The sequence below is a fragment of the Rana temporaria genome, chromosome 2 (genome assembly GCF_905171775.1).
Source record: "Rana temporaria chromosome 2, aRanTem1.1, whole genome shotgun sequence".
NCBI lineage: Eukaryota > Metazoa > Chordata > Amphibia > Anura > Ranidae > Rana > Rana temporaria.
This window is the reverse complement of record NC_053490.1, coordinates 121849919-121873000: the sequence shown is the minus strand read 5'-3', so window position 1 is coordinate 121873000 and position 23082 is coordinate 121849919. Positions and strand designations below refer to the sequence as shown.

Sequence of the window (23082 nt, the reverse complement as noted above, 5' to 3'; positions counted from 1 at the left end):
TCTCATACTTTATTCTGAGCATGCGCGGGTTTCTTAGCATACACACGAACGTGTTTCTCGCCGAAAACCAGCCCGGCGAGGAACACAACGAGGAAATTGAGACTCCCGTCGAGGAAGAAGAGAACTTGTTCTCTTTTTTCCTCGTCAGTTTCCTCGATGAAAAACATACACACAACCGTTTTCCTCTGCAAAAAAGCTCTCCCACCAAGTTTCTTGATGGATTCTATCGAGAAAAACGGTCGCGTGTATGAGGCCTTAGATTGTAAGCTCGCAGGAGCAAAGCCCCGCTAACCCTCTTATTTTGAATTGTACTGTTTATGTATTGTCCCCCTTTATATTGTAAAGCACCGCACAAACTGTTGGCGCTATATAAATCCTGTATAGTAATAAATAATATCTCTGACATTGATGTGACAGGGAGGTAGACATCCGACATCCAAGTTAGCATCCAGGAGAAGTGGTTAGAAATGAGGGCTTAATCCTGTGCTCCCTTTTCCATAACCCTAACATTTCATATGATCTAAAGCCAAAACCTTCTTTGGGGTGATAAATTCACTAACCACTATTGCCGGTGTTCTGTCAAAACAGCCAACTCGTCGAAATCTCCAACCACGGCACTTCCGGTGACTTTCCAGCATCAGTAATTGCAGATTTGGACGAGTTTGCTGTTTTGACACAACACCGGCAGCGTATACACTATAGTACACGATATAATGAGTGGACATTTTAGTCTTCCCGCTAGTAACCAACAACATGGCTGGCTCCAAGGCGACAACTTTTTCTTCCTTAGCCGCTGTTCTGTCAAAACAGCCAAGTCGTCATGTACTGTAGTGTATGCACTGTGGGTGTTGTGTCAAAAAAAAAAAAAATGTGATCTGTCACCAGAACAGAAAGAAAGAGGAAACCTTTCAATGGGGACACTTGTTTCAGTTACAATTGTCGAAGAGAGGATTTCCTCACTTTGAAGAGGTTGTCTTTTGCTTCCTGTTGAGCCTATAGGACAGAAGGTGAAGGGAAAGATCCTTAACCGCTTGCCGACCGCCTCCTGTATATATACTTCGGCAGAATAGCACGGCTGCGCAAAGCAACGTACAGGTACGTTGCTTTGAATTTGCTCCTGCCACGAGCTCCGTGACCGTGGACTCATTGTCCACTGGTGTCCCGCGATCGTGTCATGGTGCTGCAGAACAGGGAGATGCCTGTGTAAACAAGGTATTTCCCTGTTCTGCCTTGTGACAGGACACTGATCTACTGCTCCCTGTCATCGGGAGCAGTGATCAATGAATGTCGTGTTACTGGTAGCCCAGCTGCCACACAGTTAGAATCACTCCCTAGGACACACTTAACCCCTTCCTCGCCCCCTAGTGGTTAACCCCTTCCCTGCCAGTGTCATTTACACAGTAATCAGTGCATTTTTTATAGCACTGATCGCTGTATAAATATCTATGGTTCCAAAATAGTGTCAAAAGTGTCCGCCATAATGTCACAGTCACGATAAAAATCGTAGATCGCCACCATTACTAATAAAAAAATAAAATAAAAATGCGATAAAACGATCCCAATAAATATATGCTTATTGTGTTTTTTTTTACCAAAAATATGTAGAAGAATACGTATCGGCCTAAACTGAGATAACCAATCCAAATATTATCGTATGAAACCAAAGACTTTCATTCTTGTCTTTTGAGTAACAATACAAGTTCCAAACAGCCGTGTGATTTACTTACCAATGTCTGCTGTATTTGGATGAAAAATGGTGTTGGTATATGAGATAAGCTGAAGCTGGCGATTCAAATTGTCCAGAAGATGGCTTGATAGCGTGATCTGTTTTTCACTCGTTCCTTTTATTGTTACACCATCTACCTCTGCAGCCACGTTAAACGTCCCAATTGTACCTGAAAGACTCACCTGCAGACACAAAGCAAACACTGTCTATGTTGCCAGGCATGCTGCACATCAAACAATACACGGAACAAAGAAACGATAATTTTGGAACTCCTGTGTAAATAAAGCTGCCATGCTGTTTTTTTCCCTATTGAATTCTGACTAATGTCAGCAATTGTCTGTGAAATGAGGCCCACGCATATAAATGTTACATACTCTTTCCATTCAATACACATGGATGAATACTGGGCCTGATGTACAAAAGCTACATTGAACGTGGCAAACACTTATGCCCTGTACACGCGATCGGTTCGTCTGATGAAAACGAACCGATTTTTTCATCAGATATCCGATGAAGCTGACTTTCATCAGTCTTGCCTACACACCATTGGTTAAAAATCCGATCGTGTCCAACGCAGTGACGTAAAACACAACGACGTGCAGAGAAAAAAGTTCAATGCTTCCGAGCATGCGTCGAATGAATTCTGAGCATGCATGGATTTTTGACCGATGGATTTCCCCACAGACGATCGTTTTTTTCTATCTGTTTTTTAACCATACGAAAATTTTAAAACAGGTTCTATTTTTTTTCACGATGGGAAAAAAACTGATGGGGCCCACACACGATCGGTTCGTCCCACGAAAACGGTCCATTGGTCCGTTTTCATCAGACTAACCGATTGTGTGTACAGGGCATTAGAATCGATGTTTAATCTTAAAGATTAAAACATATTAGTTGCTAGGTGTAAGTGGCATTTTTTTATTTTGCTAAAGGTTCTGTAAAAGGTCTGTTACCAATCATGTGCTTTCTATGGCCCGTTTCCTGGGTCTATATTTTTTATACAAATTGCATCATGTGTTTCAAGATCACAGAATGCGTTTTTTAAACAAATACATTTCCATTTATGTACCTTCTGTATTATTATTATTGTTATATATTCTTTGTAATGTGACATGACCATTTGTTTCTGCATTTACATGTATTACAGGGAATGAGGCTTGTCTCGGTGGTTATGTCAGGTCACACTCTGCTTTTATGTATTAAAATATATTAGTTGCTAGGTGTAGGTGGCATTTTTGTATTTTGCTCCAGGTTCTGTAAAAGGTATGATTCCATCAGCTGATAATACTAGCAACAGATAAACAGGATCCAAAATCTAAAAAAACGTAAATAGGCAGGTCACTGGCTGAAGAAGGAACCAATGAGCTGTTCCGAAACGTGTCCCGCCTCTATGACACACTTCCTGTCCACTTCCTGTTTGTGTTTCATGCTGGTTTCTGTCTCGCTTCCTCTGACGTCATCCCTAGGTTCCAGTGTTATTGTGTCCTCTGAACATTCACAGCACAAGTCGGCTGTTATCTCGTGGACTTCCCTGGAAGCTTTACCATCACAGACTGGGACTGCCCTGCCACTGGAACATCTCCTGGACACACTTACCTGCTACATGCCTGTTTCATCCACTATCTTGTAAGTGTTTTTAACCCCTTTAGGGGATATTAAAAGTTTTATACTTCTGCACTTAGAGGCGCCTTGTTTGTTTTTCTGTTTCCATTAGAGATTGCTTGTCTCCCCGAGTGTTGCCTAAAGTGTGTAAAGATTTGCTACCCTCTCCAACACAGACTTTATCTGTCAGGATTCAAATGCTTGGCGCACCCTGGATATACACATTTTCTATAAAATAAATACACACCCTCTTTGTCCCTATTGGTCTGTTCGGTGTCCTGCATGCAGTTTTATATAATAAAAATTGTTCTTTCAGCCTGGAAACTATACCGCCGAGATTGCCGCGGGAATCGGCCGCTAGCGGTGCGGTATTAACCCCCGCTAGCGGCCGATAAAGGGTTAATACCGCCCGCAATGCGCCTCTATTGAGGCGCATTGCGGGCCGTATTGCCGCGGTTTCCCATTGTTTTCAATGGGAAGGAGCGGTGAAGGAGCGGTATACATGCCGTTCCTCTCACCGCTCCAAAGATGCTGCTGACAGGAGATTTTTTTATCTCCTGCCAGTGCATCGCCTCAGTGTGAAAGCCCTTGGGCTTTCACATTGAGTCTGCAGTGAAGGAGTTTTTCAGGCGGGATAGCAGCGCTATTTTTAGTGCTGTACCGCCTGAAAAACTCCTCAATGTGAAAGGGGCCTTACAGCGTGACAAATGTGCTATCTCCATTATGAACGCTGGTTTTACCAGACCAAGCGCTTCCGTCTCGTACTTGTGTTTCAGAGCATGTGTGGAAGTTTGTGCGTCGGAATTGTCTACACACGATCGGAATTTACAAGAACGGATTTTGTTGTCGGAAAGTTTGAGAACCAGCTCTCAAATTTTTGTTGTCGGAAATTCCGACAACAAATGTCCGATGGAGCCTACACAGCTAAATAAGGGGCATTTTCCCACCAGCCCAAATGAACTGGCTTAAGCAGGAGTTCCTCAACACCTGAATAATTTCAAAGATTCCTCTGTGGTAAATAAGGTTGACTTATGCTGCGTACAGACGATCGGATATTCCGACAACAAAACCGTGGACAAAAAGCCAGTATTGCAATTTGCCTTTGCCTGCTGCTAGGGAGTGTCCCTAGCATTAGAGTACAAGATATCAGTAATGCTGGGTTATGGATAATTTTCCCCCTGGCCAACCATTACATTGTAGCAGGACGGGAGAGGACATATATTTTTGCTGTGTCCTTGTGGAGCTCTAATCCCCCTGAGCTCCTGCATGGGGAAGTGTGTACAGGGTGGCCCATTTATATGGATACACCTTAATAAATTGGGAATGGTTGGTGACTATTGATACGCCGCGTAATTTTAAAGTTCCCGCGTCGTATCTTTGTTTTGTATCTACAAAACAAGATACGACTGCATCTGGGATCGATCCGACAGGCGTACGTCCTAGTACGCCGTCGGATCTTAGGTGCATTTTTCTGCCGGCCGCTAGGTGGCGTTTCCGTCGAATTCCGCTTCGAGCATGCAAATTAGCTAGTTACGGCGATCCACAAACGTACGTCCGGCCGGCGCATTTTTTTACGTTGTTTGCGTTCAGCTTTTTCCGGCGTATAGTTAAAGCTGCTATATGGTGGCGTACTCAATGTTAAGTATGGCCGTCGTTCCCGCGTCGAAATGTGAATTCTTTACGTCGTTTGCGTAAGTCGTTCGCGAATAGGGATTTGCGTACAATGACGTCACAGTCGTAAAAAGTTGCCAGAATGCAAACATTCTGCACTAACAAAGTAATAGAATAACACCTTTGATTTCTCCACAATGCTCTACTTGCTCTCTCTAAAACGTGACCTCAGTTTCTCTCTACTAGCATAGCCAAGTTGAAAAACAAGTCTTTATTTACATAAGATTCTCCCACACATTCTACCACTATGTCTAAAATTATTTTAAGTGCCAAAGTTGTTCCAAGAAAAACAAGATCAAATGCAAAAACTTTCCCAATATTCAATTATTATATGCCTGTAGATTAAAATGTTTTACTAAACCCACAACGGTAAAATCAGTCTATATATGCAGTAAAGCATGCTTGTTATACTTACTGTGGAACCTAAGGGGTTAATCCTCCACATTGTGTAAAAAGGCTGTTTGATCCTGCCTTCTCTGATCCTTCCCTTGTTTTACTGTCCCCAATCCATCTGCTGATAGTACAGAGCCTTGGAGGCACTCTGCACATGCTCAGGTTGGTGTGTATTGCTAGAGAGTTGTATTGATTTTTTTTGGGGAGAGTGCATGTGATCAGCACAGGGCCAATTAGCACTGTCCAGAGAGAGAGGGTCAGGGGCCATGCAGCCTCATAGGACAGTCAGAGGAGAATGAAAACTCCTCCTACAAGCTTTAAAGCAGAGCTCTAGTCTGGATATCTTTAAAGTCAACAGCTAAAAATACTGTAGCTGCTGACTTTTAATATAAGGACACTTACCTGTCCAGGGATCCCGCAATGTTGGCACCCTGAGCCGAATCATCAATTAGCTTTGGATGCAGGTGCCGGTATCGTAAGAAAGGGAAACCGGCAGTGAGGCCTTCAGGTCAGAATACAACAGCACAGCAAGGGGTGTCACTGTACTAACAGCAGATTGTTAGTACAGTGGCTATGACCTGAGCTGTCATAGTAACAGTGTGAACTAGTATAGCGTGTATGAGGCTTAAAGTGTTACTAAACCCAGGGCCCTGCATTCTCTATATCTGGTCTCACACAGAACATGGAAATGCAATAGTTTTAGTAAATATAAACTGCTATATACCTTTTTCTCTTCAGCAGTATATAGCAGTATTGTGACTTTTATAAGGTGTATGGTTAAAGTTTGTAGGAGGATTTTTTATTCTCCTCTGACTGTCCTCTGAGGCTACATGATCCCTGAACCTCTGTCTGGACAGTGCTGATTGGCCCTTTGCTGATCACATGCACTCTCCCAAAAAAAAAAAAAAAAACAGTATCAAACAGCATTTCCACCATGCATAGAATTAACAGTGAGTATAACAAGCATGCTTTACTGCATATACACACTGATTTTACTGTTGTGGGTTTACTAACACTTTAAGGGATTGGTATAATAATCTCTTTATCATACAATAACAACATGTTTTTCTTGATTCTACAGAAATACCACTTTGTCCCATTGTGTGAAACAGGAAGATATTTTTGTACTTGGGGAATTCACAGATAAGAAAAAAAAAATATTTCGCGAATTAAGAGAGATTTTATATAACATTCGCTTCTACCTTTTCTAAGCCTAGTATGGATCCTTATCCTGTTGAACTGTTTTGTTTGTCTTTTTAGATAGGTATATCTCATAGGTAATTATATCCACCAAGAACATACCCACTATTTTGTTACTCCTTTTTTGGCATGTCTGCAGTTAAAGAACTAGTTCCATTTACAAAAATGCACAATGAATTTAAAATGTTTTAATCAGTGGTGGCTGGTGCTCAAAATTTTTGGGGGGAGCAAACAAACTGAAAAATCTTGAAAAATTAACATCAATTGCAGCCTCGCTGTGCCATCAATTTCAGCCACTGTGCCCATAAAATGCATCCACGTTGCCCATCAAATGCAGCCACTGTGCCCATCATATGCAGCCACTGTGCTCACTGTGCTCATAAAATACAGCCACTGTGCCCATCATATGCAGCCTCTGTGCCCATCATATGCAGCCTCTGTGACCATCATATGCAGCCTATGTGCCCATCATATGCAGCCTATGTGCCCATCATATTCAGCCTATGTGTCCATCATATGCAGCCTCTGTACCCATCATATGCAGCCTCTGTACCCATCATATGCAGCCTCTGTGACCATCATATGCAGCCTATGTGCCCATCATATGCAGCCTATGTGCCCATCATATGCAGTCTCTGTACCCATCATATGCAGCTTCTGTGCCCATCATATGCAGCCACTGTGACCCCCCCCCCCTGCTTGCTGTCTGACCGGCACTTACCCCATCCTTGTCCCACAGCTCAGACGAGCTGTGGGACATGCAGGGGGTCAGGCGACGGCTCCTGCATCCTCCATGGTTCTCTGTCCTTCCGTGTGTCTCTTCTTTCGTTCCGTTTTCTTCTTCCGTTGCGGCGTCCAATCGGAGCAGAGCAACTGTGCCTTCAGCCAATCAGGTGACGGGTATTAGATCCGTGCCTCCTGATTGGCTGAGAGTTCAGTGTTAGAAAAGAAAATATTCATTTACTTTTCTAAAACAATTGGGTAGATTGCGAGTGCAATTTGCGCTCAAAGTCCACCTTTTTTGAAGCCTATTAGAGCATATGGCTCTAATCAGGTGCTTTAAAAAAACGGAAAAGAAATAAAGAAAATGGGGCGCACCAGCCTTGTGCATTATTCTTTGATAGGTTTATTAAAAGAATGAATTAATAATTACTCACAAGTATGTGAAAGAAACTGGCAATATAAAAGCCTTTAACTGATGGCAATCGGTCGATATCAACAGTCTCCAGGTAATGAAGGAGAGGACACGAGAAACACTGCTGGTTGACGCGTTTTAAAGGTGTACCTTCTTCCTCAGAGCCTTCTTCCTAAGAGGCTCTGAGGAAGAAGTTACCCCTTCGAAGCACGTCAGCCATCAGTGATCCTCGTGTCCTCTCCTTCATTACCTGGGGACTAGTGAATCACTTCTGCCTGAAAGGGAAACACCAGCTGCAAATGTTTATACTAGGATGATGCCTGCAAGCATCAACCTGATATAACCACTGCAACCTAAGGACATCCATGGACGTCCTACAGTTGGCAAGTGGTTTTAAGTACCGTAATCAGCAATGCAGAACCCATAATGTTATGGCAAATGTACAAAATCCCCTTTAATTTGGACCTGAACTTTTATATTGTATAAGGAACTTTTGAAAATTTATGAGGAAGCAAAACCCTGTCTTTACCAAGATGGATCCCTCCATACAGAGACTCTGCAGAACAAGACATGGTAAATCAGTATTGCGGAAAAGATGAGCAGCAACTTTACTACTGACAATACTGGACCACGGCGTCTCCATGCACATGGATTTTTAAGCTGCAAGCATTTGCTGTTTTAACTTGTTTTTATCTGTTTTTTGGGATAAAATCTTGACATACTTCACTATGGAAGCCCTTACTTTTAGATTTTTTCACATTAACCATTGGACAACTCTCCTTAACCTCCCTGGCGGTATAATGATGTCAGATTTTAGGTGCTGAAAGCGGTACCATTTTGCATGGAAATTTGGCGTTTTATATTGTAGGCCTGTAATTCTTATGCCACGTACACACGATCGGTCAAACCGATGAGAACGGTCTGATGGACCGTTTCCATCGGATCAAACCGATCGTGTGTGGGCCCCATCGGTTATTTATCCATAGGTTAAAAAAAAGCCAACTTGTTTTAAATTTAACCGATGCATTTCTAACCGATAGAAAAAAAACGATCGTTAGTAGGCACGACCATCGGTTAAAAACTCCACGCATGCTCAGAATCAAGTCGACGCCTGCTTGGAAGCATTGAACTTCGTTTTTTTCAGCACGTCGTTGTGTTTTACGTCACTGCGTTCTGACACGATCGTTTTTTTAACCGATGGTGTGTAGGCACGACTGACCATCAGTCAGCTTCATCGGTTAACCGATGAAAACGACGGTCCATCAGACCGTGTGTACGCGGCATTAGGAATAACTCACTTAAATCTGACCAAACAGTAGTCTAGTAGACATCCCGGGTATGATAAAGTTTGAAACACAAAATCATAAATTATAATATAATAAATAACTATAAATAATTATAACAAATAATATAATAATAATAAAAATGATTTGATAATGTAATCAAATCCAAAACACTGAAATTTGCTCAGTTGCAGAATTGTTGCTGTCATTACTTTCAGTGTTTGATGACGAATTTCCCCACAAATCGATATCGCTCAATCCTGCAAGTGATTCTAATTTATTATCGCTGTTTTTCTGACATAAAGGGACACTTTTTGGTTGCTATGGACAATCTACAGTTTCCAGGCAGAAATAACAGTTTTTATTATATAAAAGTGAATGCAGGACACTGGGCAGACCACTAGGGACCACTGTATTTATTTCATACAGTACAATTACAGTATACTGTATGTGTACTGTGTTTTAACTTTTTTGAATTTAGCGCCAATCTCCGCCCCCGTGCGTCGTAATGTCGCAGGGAACGGAGCTCGGCACTGTGAATTGAGCGAGGAGGACACAGCTCGATCACACAGCGGGGAGGTAAGTAATTCCCTGCCTGGATCCTGCAATGCGATCCAAAGTCTGGCTCAGTGTTACCGCTATTGGTGCTAAATGGTTTTTGCCTGGAAATGTGCCCAAACGATCTGGATTCCTTTTGGTGTGAGTGTCCTGGAGGTCGGTTAAACGTTGGGATCATCATTGGGATCGTGTACAACTCCTGCTGGATATACCCATATGCGCTTTATAACTACCTGTAATAGGGGTCATGGAAGTCTGGTGAGTAGGGTGTGTGACAGGTGATGGAAGAAATTTCAGTCAAATATACCTACTGTCCAGCAGGGATTTGAAGATTGTGTACACTATTTGAAGAAGTTGATACATTGTCTGAGGACTCTGATACATTGTTTGAACATTCACTATTTGCATTATTGAACTTATTTTGTGTTTGGACTTTTTACACACATATTATATTATCATGTTGGTGTTTAGTTTAAATCACTTTGCAGGTTTGCACTTTAAAACGGAAGGAGCGCGGTTTAATCAATTTAGCATTGATTTCTATTCATTTATTTTCTCTTATACAACGTGCTGCTCCTTATTAACCACTTAAGCCCCGGACCAAAATGCTGCCTAAAGACCCAAGGGGTTTTTACAGTTCGGGACTGCGTCGCTTTAACAGACAATTGCGCGGTCGTGCGACGTGGCTCCCAAACAAAATTGGCGTCTTTTTTTCCCCACAAATGGAGCTTTCTTTTGGTGGTATTTGATCACCTCTGCGGTTTTTATTTTTTGCGCTATAAACAAAAATAGAGCGACAATTTTGAAAAAAATGCTACATTTTTTACTTTTTGCTATAATAAATATCCCCCAAAAACATATATAACATTTTTTTTTTTCCTCAGTTTAGGCCGATACGTATTCTTCTACCTATTTTTGGTAAAAAAAATCGCAATAATCGTTTATCGGTTGGTTTGCGCAAAATTTATAGTGTTTACAAAATAGGGGATAGTTTTTTTGCATTTTTATTTATTTATTTATTTTTTACTACTAATGGCGGCGATCAGCGATTTTTTTCGTGACTGCGACATTATGGCGGACACTTCGGACAATTTTGACACATTTTTGGGACAATTGTCATTTTCACAGCAAAAAATGCATTTAAATTGCATTCTTTATTGTGAAAATGACAGTTTGCAGTTTGGGAGTTAACCACAGGGGGCGCTGTAGGAGTTAGGGTTCACTTTGTGTGTGTTTACTAGTGTAGGGGGGTGTGGCTGTAGGAATGACGTCATCGATCGTGTCTTCCCTATAAAGGGAATGACGCGATCGATGCGCCGACACAGTGAAGCACGGGGAAGCCGTGTTTACACACGGCTCTCCCCGTTCTTCAGCTCCGGGGAGCGATCGCGACGGAGCGGGTATAAACGAATAGCCGCGCCGTCGTCCCGGATCGCTCCTGAAGCCACGGGGACCGCCGCATGTACGGGGGGGGGTCCCGATCGGACCCCCGACCCACGTCAAGCAGAGCACGTATATATACGTGCATGTGCCTGCCTGTGCCATTCTGCTGACGTATATGTACATGCGGCGGTCCTTAAGTGGTTAATACTCACTTGTTTAATTAATTCAGTCACTCTAGTTGTTGCTACTAATTATCTTTCCACTTTGCGCCAGTTCTGGGTTTTTAAACCCCTCATTCACATTAATACTGGAACTAGCTCTTTGCCTTATATCTGCCTTCCAAAGATCAGTTTCTCTTTAAAGGGGAGGTCCGCCCACCACTGCAAAAATTAAAGGAGAAGTAGGAGGGAGGAGGAGGGAGCTCAGGCGGAGACGTCAATAACCGCGGCTGAGGCTCCCGAGAGTGGGAACAGGATAAAATTAGAAAGAATGTCTGGACAGCCGCACTCTGAAAAAAACTTTCGGTTGCCTTTTATTGGTAAAAAAAATGTAAACACCACACATCACAGCAAAAATAGGGGATGCAGCTGACGCGTTTTACACTATTGATTAGTGCTTAGTCATAGCTATGACTAAGCACTATGACTAAAGTTTTTTTCAGAGTGTGGCTGTCCAGACATTCTTTCTAATTTTGCTTTGTGCATTGCCGGCACCTGGGCTTTTCTGAGAGGACACGGATTGTTTCCATACACCCATCTGGAGCGGTAACTCTATTTCTCTAGTGGAAACAGGATACCTGTGAAAGGTGGGTATCCTGCCCCCCCCCCCCCGAAAGGTGCCAAATGTGGCACCGGAGGGGGGAGGAGTACAATGAGCAGAACTTCCATTTTTGGGTGGAACTCCGCTTTAAGGCAATCAGAAGAACTTCTATCGCTCAACTTATAAATATAAAGCTACATCAGGATATGAGAAATGTATGGGTTACTCAGTGTGCTTCAAAGTAATAAGTAGCCTCAATACACATAAAATACAGAGGAAGTGAGAAGGATGAGGGCAAGCTGTCAGCAGAAAAGATTATTACATTGGAAAATGTATCTTTATCTCTTTTCCTGGTGACAACTTTAACATTATGGATTTCCCATCACTTTCTGTCCCAGTGCCAATTCAATTATAGGAGTGACTCTGCCTAGAGGGGACAAACACAGAAATAAAATGTTGCCAGAAATCCTAAGCTTCCCCTACTTAACTATATTGTAAAATTTAAAAAATGTAGCTAATTATTTTCTAATAGAGACTTATGTATCAAAAGAATTTAAAATAATTCTGCTTTATAGCAAGGGACACCTCCAGAAATCTCTCCTTGTCAGTAGCAGAACATAATGTGTTCAGATAGCTGCCCGCCCAGTCTAATATGTTGTTTTTATTAGCACTAATGCATAGGAAGGACTAATTTTTTCATGCCAATATAAATAATACTTAAAGTGGAGTTCCACCCATAAATATAACATTACATCAGTAGTTTTAAAAAAATGTCATTAGTCCTTTAAGAATTTTTTTTTTTTTAGATGCCTTCAAAGTGTTGTTGCTAGGCAGAATAGTTAATCTTCCCTCTTCCTGCACCTAGGTGCTTAAGCTTCCTAACCTACACCGCACAGACTCCTGGGAATGAAGTGGGTGTAACTTTTCAGGAGTCTGTGCACTCCCCAGTCTCGAAGAATCATGTGACTTGGACAGTACAGGTGCTGAAACCTGATCTGAAACCTATTACACTGCTTGTGCAGCACTGAGCATGTGCGAGATCTGCAAGGCTGAAATCCAGGAAGTCATACAGTCTGGCTTCATGATGCCCACACTTAAGATGGCCCCAGTCAATTTCTATTTTATGAAGTGTCTAAATGCTGTAACAACCTAACAAAACGGACCTTGGTTTACAGACTAACTTTACTAGAATACATTAAGCTTGTGTATTACAGGGGTATTTATATTTAAAAAGTGAAATTGTGGCCGGAACTCCGCTTTAAGGGCCATACTGAATCTTACAAGGGGTAGTTTGCATCCTTCCTCGTGTTAACAATGTTAAAAAATAGGATTTTTTGTACTCATCGTAAAATCCTTTTCTCTGTCGTCCATGGACGGACATAACCCTCCGCCCTGCAGTCTGCAGCTCAGTTCGTAAAAAGCAGTACAAACCTAAAAAGGAGGTGTGGGTGCTGTGTCCGTCCATGGACGACAGAGAAAAGGATTTTACGGTACAAAAAATCCTATTTTCTCTTTTTGTCCATGGACAGACACAGCCTTCACAAGTCTTGAGATATGGGACGTCTCCAAGCAGTGTCACAAAAACGAGGGGGGGGGGGGGACAGCAATCAAAACAACTAACTTCACCCCAAACAAGCAGAGCTCCTCAACAGAGGAGTTGCAATTTCAAACAGCCGCCTGCAAAACCTTGCGGCCGAAGGAAGCATCTGAAGATGCACTCACATCAACCTTGTAAAATTTGGAGAAGGTGTGAACAGACGACCGAGTCACCGCCTTACACACCTGTGAGACAGACACTTGATGTCTGAAAGCCCAGGAGGCACCAATAGCCCTGGTCAAATGCGCCGTGACAGGAAAGGGAGGCGCCCGCCCTTGAGGGCATAAGCCTGGATGACGGTCTGCCTGATCCACCGAGAAATGGTGTCCGACGAGACCACCAGGCCCTTTTGTGGACCAGACACCGACACAAACAGTGAGTCAGAACTCATACCGCGTCTAAAGTATGTAGGGAAGTCTCTCTGTGATGCGACGGCCGAGGACACAAGGATGGAAGTACAATGTCCTCATTTAGGTTAAAAGCCGAAACCACCTTAGAAAAGGACGGAAGGCTGCGGGCGTAGCACCGCTTTATCCTTATGGAGGACCAAGTATGGTGACTTGCAAGACAAGGCAGCCAATTCAGAAACTCTTCTGACCGATGTAATGGCAACTAGAAAGGCAACTTTTTGAGAGAGCGTCAAGAGGGAAATCTCTCTGATGTTCTCAAAGGGAGGTTCCTAAAGAACCGAGAGCACCAGATTCAATTTCCATGGAGGAAGTGGTGGTCTAATGGGGGGAACCACATGTCGGACCCCCTGGACAAACGTACCCACCAGTAAATGGGTCGCCAAGGGTCATTGAAAGAAAACAGCCAAGGCTGAAATCTGCCCCTTAATGGTGTTTAAGGCAAGTTTCTGATCCACTCCACGCTGTAAAAACAGCAGGAGCCTGGAAACCTAATATGCCCATGGACGCCACTCCATCTCCTCACACATAGAGATGTAGGCTATCCAAATGCTATGGTAAATCTTCAGAGAAGATGACTTCCGTGCCCTCAGCATGGTTGAAATTATCGAATCCGACAGACCTCGGTCCCTTAGTACCTGGCTTTCAATAGCCATGCCGTTAAAGCCAGCGACTGTAAAGCAGGATGAAGTATGGGACCCTGAGACAGAAGTTCCTCCCTCATTAGCAGTCGCCAGGATGCATCCGCCACCAGGCGCACGAGGTCGGCATACCAAGGACGCCGGGGGCCAATCTGGGGTGATTAGAATCACTGGAATCCCCTTGGTCTCTACTCTGCGGAGCAGAAGAGGAAGCAACTTCAGTGGGGGAAAGGCATACAGTTGCAATAAAAAGTATGTGAACCTTTTGGAATGATATGGATTTCTGCACAAATTGGTCATAAAATGTGATCTTATCTTCATCCAAGTCACAACAATAGACAATCACAGTCTGCCTAAACTAATAACACACAAAGAATTAAATGTTACCATGTTTTTATTGAACACACCATGTAAACATTCACAGTGCAGGTGTAAAAAGTATGTGAACCCTTAGACTAATGACATCTCCAAGCGCTAATTGGAGTGAGGTGTCAGCGAACAGGAGTCCAATCAATGAGATGAGATTGGAGGTGTTGGTTACAGCTGCCCTGCCCTATAAAAAAACACACACATCAGTTCTGAGTTTGATTTTCACAAGAAGCATTGCCTGATGTGAATGATGCCTCGCACAAAAGAGCTCTCAGAAGGCCTACGATTAGGAATTGTTGACTTGCATAAAGCTGGAAAGGGTTATAAAAATATCTCCAAAAGCCTTGCTGTTCATCAGTCCACGGTAAGACAAATTTTCTATAAATGGAGAAAGTTCAGCACTGCTGCTACTCTGCCTAGGAGTGGCCGTCCTGTAAAGATGACTGCAAGAGCACAGTGCAGACTGCTCAATGAGGTGAAGAAGAATCCTAGAGTGTCAGCTAAAGACTTACAAAAGTCTCTGGCATATGCGAACATCCCTGTTAGAGAATTTACGATACGTAAAACACTAAACAAGGATGGATTTCATGGGAGGATACCACAGAGGAAGCCACTGCTGTCCTAAAAAAACATTGCTGCAGGTTTACATTTTGAACAAGAGCACCTGGATGTTCCACAGCAGTACTGGCAAAATATTCCGTGGACAGATGAAACCAAAGTTGAGTTGTTTGGAAGAAACACACAACACTGTGTGAAGAAAAAGAGGCATAGCCCACCAACATTAAAACCTCATCCCAACTGTGAAGTATGGTGGTGGGGGCATCATAGTTTGGGGCAGCTTTGCTGCATCAGGGCCTGGACGGATTGCTATTCATTAAAGAGGTCAACCAGGTCTGGTAAGTACAATTTACTACTTGTGCACATTGGGTGTCGTACTAATTATCCAGGTGGTGGAAGATCAATTAATTTTGCACGACCGGAGATGGTTTTTGTATCACAGCAAAAAATATATCTAGAGGATATTCGAGCATTGATGTTGTAGCTTTGTTTGCACTAATGGGACTTTATCATTTACTATTGAATTATTGATTGATTTATCACGTACAACAGGACACATTTTTATTAATTTACTTGTTGTTGCATATTATAGGATAAGTTGTGTAATTAAATATTACTCTATAGCAGTACACTTTTTAGCACGCATCAGATAGAAGTCACATACACTTCATCACTTTCTAGAGGAGCAGCTTAGCACAACTTGTGTGTTTGGGACCTTTACATGGGCACCCAAATTATTGTTTAATAATATATATAAATATTTTTTTGGGCGCGGAATTGTTTTTTTATAATTGCTATCATCAAAGGAAAAATTAATTTCCAAGTTTATCAAGACATTTTGCAGGAGAACTTAAGACCATCTGTCCACCAGCTGAAGCTCAACAAAAGATGGGTGTTGCAACAGGACAACAACCCAAAGCATAGAAGTAAATCAACAACAGAATGGCTTAAACAGAAGAAAATATGCCTTCTGGAGTGGCCCAATCAGAGTTCTGACCTCAACCCGATTGAGATGCTGTGGCATGACTTCAAGAAAGCGATTCACACCAGACATCCCAATAATATTGCTGAACTGAAACAGTTCTGTAAAGAGGAATGGTCAAGAATTACTCCTGAGCGTTGTGCACGTCTGATCTGCAACTACAGGAAACGTTTGGTTGAAGTTATTGCTGCCAAAGGAGGTTCAACCAGTAATTAAATCCAAGGTTTCACATACTTTTTCCACCTGCACTGTGAATGTTTACATGGTGTGTTCAATAAAAACATGGTAACATGTAATTCTTTGTGTATTATTAGTTTAAGCAGACTGTGGTTGTCTATTGTTGTGACTTAGATGAAGATCAGATCACATTTTATGACCAATTTGTGCAGAAATCCATATCATTCCAAAAGGGTTCACATACTTTTTATTGCAACTGTATATCAGCCGATACTGACCCCACAGGGCCACCAACGCATCTGACGCGTCCGCCCAGGGATCTCTTGACCTGGCCACTAACCTCGACATCTTGCGATTGAGTCGAGAAGCCAGGAGATCCACGTCTGGCATTCCCCATCTCCGGCAAAGGAGTTGAAATACCTGCGGATGTAAGGACCATTCCCCTTGGTCCAGCACCTGGCGACTTAGATAGTCCGCCTGCTAGTTTTCTACGTCCGGAATGTAGACGGCCGATAGAGCCGGCACGCTTCTTTCCGCCCACCACAGGATGTGAGCGACTTCGGACGCTGCAGCCAAGCTCCTTGTTCCCCCCTGACGGTTGACATAAGCCACTGCCGTGGCATTGTCCGACTGGATCCTGATTAAATGGCCTTGTAACCTCTGCGACCACACGGAGAGACACAGTCTGATCGCCCGAAGTTCCAGTACATTGATCGGCAGGCAGGATTCGTCCAAAATCCAGCGACCCTGGGCCGACTGGACCCCCAGACTCCCCCCAACCTGTGAGGCTGACGTCCGTCGTAAACACAGTCAAATGGAAGGGAAGGAACGACTTTATGGACTGAAGAGCCAAGGATCTCAGCCACCAACTCAGAGAGGCCCTGACCTGAATCTGACAATCCAGAGACAATGGAGATTTGTTCCATTTGGACAGGATCTCCTTCTGCAAGACTCAAGTGTAGAATTGGGCATACAGTACTGCCTCGAAAGAGGCTACCATGAGGCCCAGGACTCGCATGCAACAACAGAGACGACCATATGTGGGATGTTAACAATTTCACCGCCGTCTGGAGAGTCTGCAACTTTTCCAAAGGAAGGAAAAGTCTCGCCTCTGAGGGTATGGGGTATGTTGTGGCAGACCCAGTTTGTAGCTAAAGTCTGCTCACGCTGGATGGCTGGACTAGGGGGACTACAAGGATGTATAATATCCAGCCTGTCACCCAGCCGGCAGTTGATAGAAGAATCACAAAAATAAAATAATAAAAAAATAACAATTTCTTCAGGACTCTGGGCCCAAAGGGAACCAGGTCCTACTCCTCTACTAGACAGAAAAAAACTGAGCTGCTGACTGCAGGAACATAACCAGGGGCGTTGGGAGGCCCGGACTTGGGTGGCTGGAGCCCCGAATGGGTCCTCGAAAAGCCCTGAGTCTCAGGCATGCAGGTTTGCATTGTGAGCCCCAAGCCGAGCGGCGACCGCCAGGAACAATCTAATCCCGAGCGCCACCGAGCCGATTCCTGCCGAGTGCCATAGCAGCAGGTCCCACCTCCTGGACGTCCCACTGGTCCAATACCGCGCCGCGGGACGTGTAACGTCCATCATAGGCGCTGCAGGCTCCAGAAGGCGGGAATTACAAATACACATCACTCTGCGCTCGGGCAGGCGGCTCTCCTCTCCACAGGCTCCTCGGCTCTCCTACCCTCCAGGCTCCAGACTCCAGTCCTTGGCTCTTCTACCCTCCTCGGCTCCTCCCCTGACGCCGGAATCACTTACTGCTGTGACACCACTGAGGTAGGTCAGAGAGAGTGTAATGTGTATGTATATAGGTCAGTGTACGTCTGTCACTACGGTCAGTGTAGGTAGGTCAGTGTAGGTAGGTCAGTTCACTACCGTCAGTGTAGGTATGTCAGGTAGGTTAGTGTACATAGGTCAGGTCACTACAATCAGTGTACATAGGTCAGGTCACTACCGTCAGTGTACATAGGTCAGGTCACTACCGTCAGTGTACATTGGTCAGGTCACTACTGTCAGTGTACGTAGGTCAGGTCACTACCATCAGTGTACATAGGTCAGGTCACTACCGTCAGTGTACATAGGTCAGGTCACTACCGTCAGTGTATATAGGTCAGTGTAGGTATGTCAGGTAGGTCAGTGTATATAGGTCAGGTCACTACCGTCAGTGTAGGTAGGTCAGTTTATTTAGGTCAGGTCGCTACCGTCAGTGTAGGTAGATTAGTGTATATAGGTCATGTCACTACCGTCAGTGTAGGTAGGTCAGTGTTTATAGGTCACTAGTACCGTCAGTGTAGGTAGGTCAGTGTATGTAGGTCACTACCGTCAATGTAGGTAGGTTAGGTTAGTCAGTGTATGTAGGTGACGGGCCAGCCCAAAAAAGCCTGCGCATCACATATCCCCCCCGCTTTCTGGCCTTGGACTTCGAAAGGTCAGTGTAGGTATGTCAGGTAGGTCAGTGTATATAGGTCAGGTCACTACCGTCAGTGTATATAGGTCAGGTCACTACCGTCAGTGTAGGTAGGTCAGTGTGTTTAGGTCAGGTCACTACCGTCAGTGTAGGTAGGTCAGTGTATATAGGTCAGGTTACTACCGTCAGTGTATATAGGTCACTACTACCGTCAGTGTAGGTAGGTCAGTGTATGTAGGTCACTACCGTCAATGTAGGTAGGTTAGGTTGGTCAGTGTATGTAGGTGACGGTCCAGCCCAAAAAAGCATGCGCGTCAAATCCCCCCCCCCCCTGCTTTCTGGCCTTGGACTTCTGAAGCCCCTGGTCTTTTTGCCACCTAGCAACGCCCCTGAACATAACCCATATGTCAAGACTTGTCAAGGCTGTGTCCGTGCATGGACAAAAAAGAGAAACTGCATATTTAGCTAGGTCTGGTAGGCTAATAAGATAAGTTTTCCTATTTCCTTAAAAAGGATAGGGCCTTCCAATGCCATACTACCTAATCAGTGGAAAAGGTAGCACATATTTAATTGTCTAATTCATTGTCTGGAAGTCTTGGTTTGAACTAGATTTATGGAGAAAAATTCTGCATGTTTTGGTATGAAATACGTTTTTCAATTCACTTGGCATTGCTCTTTAGCATGCCTTAGGCTAACATATTAAGCATAGTCATGACTCAGCTAAGAGATAACACTAAAGAGAACAAAGTAGGGCAGCACAGTGGCTAAGTGGTTAGCAGTTCCGCCAGGGTTGTTAGGGTTCAAATCCTAACCTCAGCACTACAGTACAGAGTTTGCATGTTCTCCCTGTGCCTGAGTGGGTTTCCTCTTAGGCTCCAAAGACATGTTAGTTAGCTCCTGTCTAAAAAACAAACAAACAAAAAATAAAATAGTACCTTATTTTACGGCGTATAAGACGACCCCCTAATTTTCCAGCTAAAATGTTGGTGTTGGGATATACTCGCTGTATAAGACGACCCCCTTCCTACTAGTCATGCCTTGCCTCACCTCACTGTGCCATTAAATTTGTCACTGTGCCACCATTACATGCCAGACTGTGCCACCATTACATGCAAGACTGTGCCACCATTACATGCCAGACTGTGCCATCATTACATGCCTCACTGTGCCACCATTACATGCCTCGACGATCCCCTACCTTATCCCTGGCATGCAGACTCTCAGTCAGACCGCGGCCGTTCATTTTTTAAAAGCTGTGCCTCCTCCTCATGCTGTTCTGTGATAGGCAGAACACTCAGCTTCCCAGCAGACACTGTGTTCAGTTTTCCGCCTATCACGGATGCCCTCTCGTCCGAGACTGAGGACGAGAGGGCATCCGTGATAGGCGGAAAACACTGAACAGAGGCTCTGCTGGGAAGCTGAGTGTTCCGCCTATCACGGAACAGCATGAGGAAGAGACGGCCGCGGTCTGACTGAGAGTCTGCATGTTAGGTACTGGCGTATAAGACGACTGTAACGGAACCCCAAATGGGACAGGGGTTAAATCCGTTCAGGATGTTCCATTCCACCCAAGACAGCTTATCGACACTCCACAATCAGGCAAACGAACACCACCGATAATAATCCCCCCAGAAACGAGACACACAGCTCTTGTTTGAGGTTCAAAACAGGGAATGAATCTTTATTATCTGCACATGGTAATACATTTCTCTTCAAAATACATCCCTCCCACCCTTGGGAAACAGGGTGGGTTAAATTGTCCAATGACAATGGTGATACAGGTCAGGTGTGTTCAAACTTCTCCTTCAGCAAACAGTCCCAGCAGGGGGGGGCTGCTGGAGTGATTCCCCCCCTTTCCTCACAGCAAGACACTTTAACATCCCATAATAGGTATGCAGACTGTCTACCCAACTCCAATCCACATAGCAGACTTAATTACCACAATAGACAATGAAATGCAACCACACCCCACCCCTTTCATCACAGCAAGCTTACACACAATATATATACAATATCTGACCGCATTAAATGTAACTAGCACAGACCATAGTGGGGTTCTCATTCACTCTGTGCCCCTAAAGTCACTCCTGTTACATGGCTCCCTCCTTGTGAAACACTCTGGCAGACCCGGCTTGATCCTTTTCGGGTCAACTTGGGGATGTCCGGAACTAGGAGGCCGGGATGATGTCTGTTTGCCGGGATAACCCATCTGCATTGCCATTTTGCTTACCAGGTCGGTAGCTGATGGTGAAGTTATAAGGTTGTAGGGCTAAGCTCCACCGCAGCAACCTGCCATTGTCTCCTGAGACCCGGTTAAGCCACACCAATGGGTTGTGGTCGGTGACTAATGAAAATTCCTGTCCGTACAGGTAAGGGTTCAACTTCTTAAGGGCCCAAACCAAGGCCAAACACTCCTTCTCCACTGCCGCATAGCTCACTTCCCGGGGGAGTAGTTTTCTGCTCAGGTATGCGACAGGGTGTTCTCCTCCATCCTCTCCGATTTGGCTCAGCACCGCCCCCAGTCCAAACATGGAAGCATCTGTGTGAACAAGGAAACGTCTGTTAGGTGCTGGAGCAGCCAGGACAGGGGCATTTACCAGTGCTTGCTTTAGGGCTAAAAACGCGGTTTCACAAGCTGGAGACCACAGGACCTGCCTAGGTAAATTCTTTTTCGTCAGGTCAGTCAGGGGTTTGGCGATGGCACTATAGTCGGGGACAAAACGTCGGTAGTACCCTGCAGTCCCCAAGAAGGCCAGTACCTGAGTCTTAGTGCGGGGTGTGGGCCAGTTAGCTACTGCCTCTACCTTGGCTGGCTCTGGTCTCTGGTTCCCGCACCCTACTCGGTGTCCCAGGTACTGCACCTCTGCCATACCTAGATGGCACTTGTCTGGTTTCAGGGTCAGACCGGCGGTCTGAATCTTGTCCAGCACCACCCCTACGTGAACCAGGTGCTCCTCCCAAGACTCACTGTAGATCGCAATGTCATCCAGGTATGCACAAGCAAAATCCTGGAAGCCGTCGAGGAGCCTATCCACCATACGTTGGAAGGTCGCCGGGGCGTTTTTCATCCCGAATGGCATGACCTTAGACTGGTACAGGCCGAATGGGGTAACAAATGCTGACTTGGGGATAGCGTCCTCGGCCAGGGGAATCTGCCAATAACCTTTACACAGGTCGATTGTAGTTAAATAACGTCCCCTGGCTATACGATCTAGCAGTTCGTCTACCCGGGGCATCGGGTAGGCGTCAGTGGTGGTCTTCTCATTGAGGCGCCTGTAGTCCACGCAGAACCGGGTAGTCCCGTCTTTCTTAGGCACTAGGACTACAGGCGAGGCCCAAGGGCTGTCAGAGGGCTCAATGACTCCTAACTGAATCATCTCCTGTATCTCCTTCCGCATTCCTTCTCGGACTGATTCAGGGATACGGTAGGGGGCCTGTCGAAGGGGTGCTTGTCCCGGGGTCTCGACCTTATGCACCGCCAGAGTCGTATAGCCCGGTTTTTGGGAGAAAGTTGCTTGTTTCTCCCACAGAAGCCGCTTAGCCTGCTCCTTCTTTGCGGGACTTAACCGGTCCCCTAGCTGTACAAGGCTAATGAGATCAGTCTGGGGGTCTCTCTCTAGTAAATCCGGGAGGGGTAAATTTTCTGAGTCGTCCGCAGCAGGGGCACATACGGCAGCGACATCCTCCTGCCGTTCCTGATACTCCTTCAGCATGTTCACATGAAAGGTCCGCTGGATTCTTTCATCGGCACAGCTGGCAATAACATAGGTAGTATCACATACCTGGGCTACTACTTTATATGGGCCTTGCCAGGATGCCTGCATCTTGTCGGTCTTCACCGGCTTGAGCACTAAGACCTTCTGCCCAACCTGGAAGATACGCTGTCGGGCCCCCCGATCATACCATCTCTTCTGTCTCCCCTGGGCCGCCTGGAGATTCTCCCTTACCATCAGAGACAGTTGCTCCATGCGGTCCCTGAGTTCCAGAACATAGGGCACTATGGGGGTCCCCTCCCGTTCTGTCTCTCCCTCCCAATGTCCTCTAATGAGATCGAGGGGTCCGCGGACCCTTCTCCCATAGAGCAACTCGAACGGAGAGAAACCAGTAGATTCCTGGGGTACCTCTCTGTACGCAAATAGCAGATGCGGCAGAAATCTCTCCCAGTCTTTGCAAGCATCCGAAAAGGTCCTCAGCATTTGCTTGAGGGTCCCGTTAAAGC

The 23082-nt window shown here is 44.9% G+C and overlaps 1 protein-coding gene across 2 annotated transcripts in view; it reads right to left on the bottom strand.

The window, feature by feature from the left end:
- The window catches only part of B4GALNT1 (beta-1,4-N-acetyl-galactosaminyltransferase 1), a 234513-nt gene that overhangs the window by 49974 nt on the left and 161457 nt on the right, over positions 1–23082 (bottom strand). For both annotated transcript variants that reach the window (XM_040340886.1, XM_040340887.1), the window contains one exon: positions 1728–1908. In XM_040340886.1, the coding sequence (XP_040196820.1) occupies positions 1728–1908 (181 nt within the window). The remainder of the gene's footprint in view (positions 1–1727; positions 1909–23082) is intronic.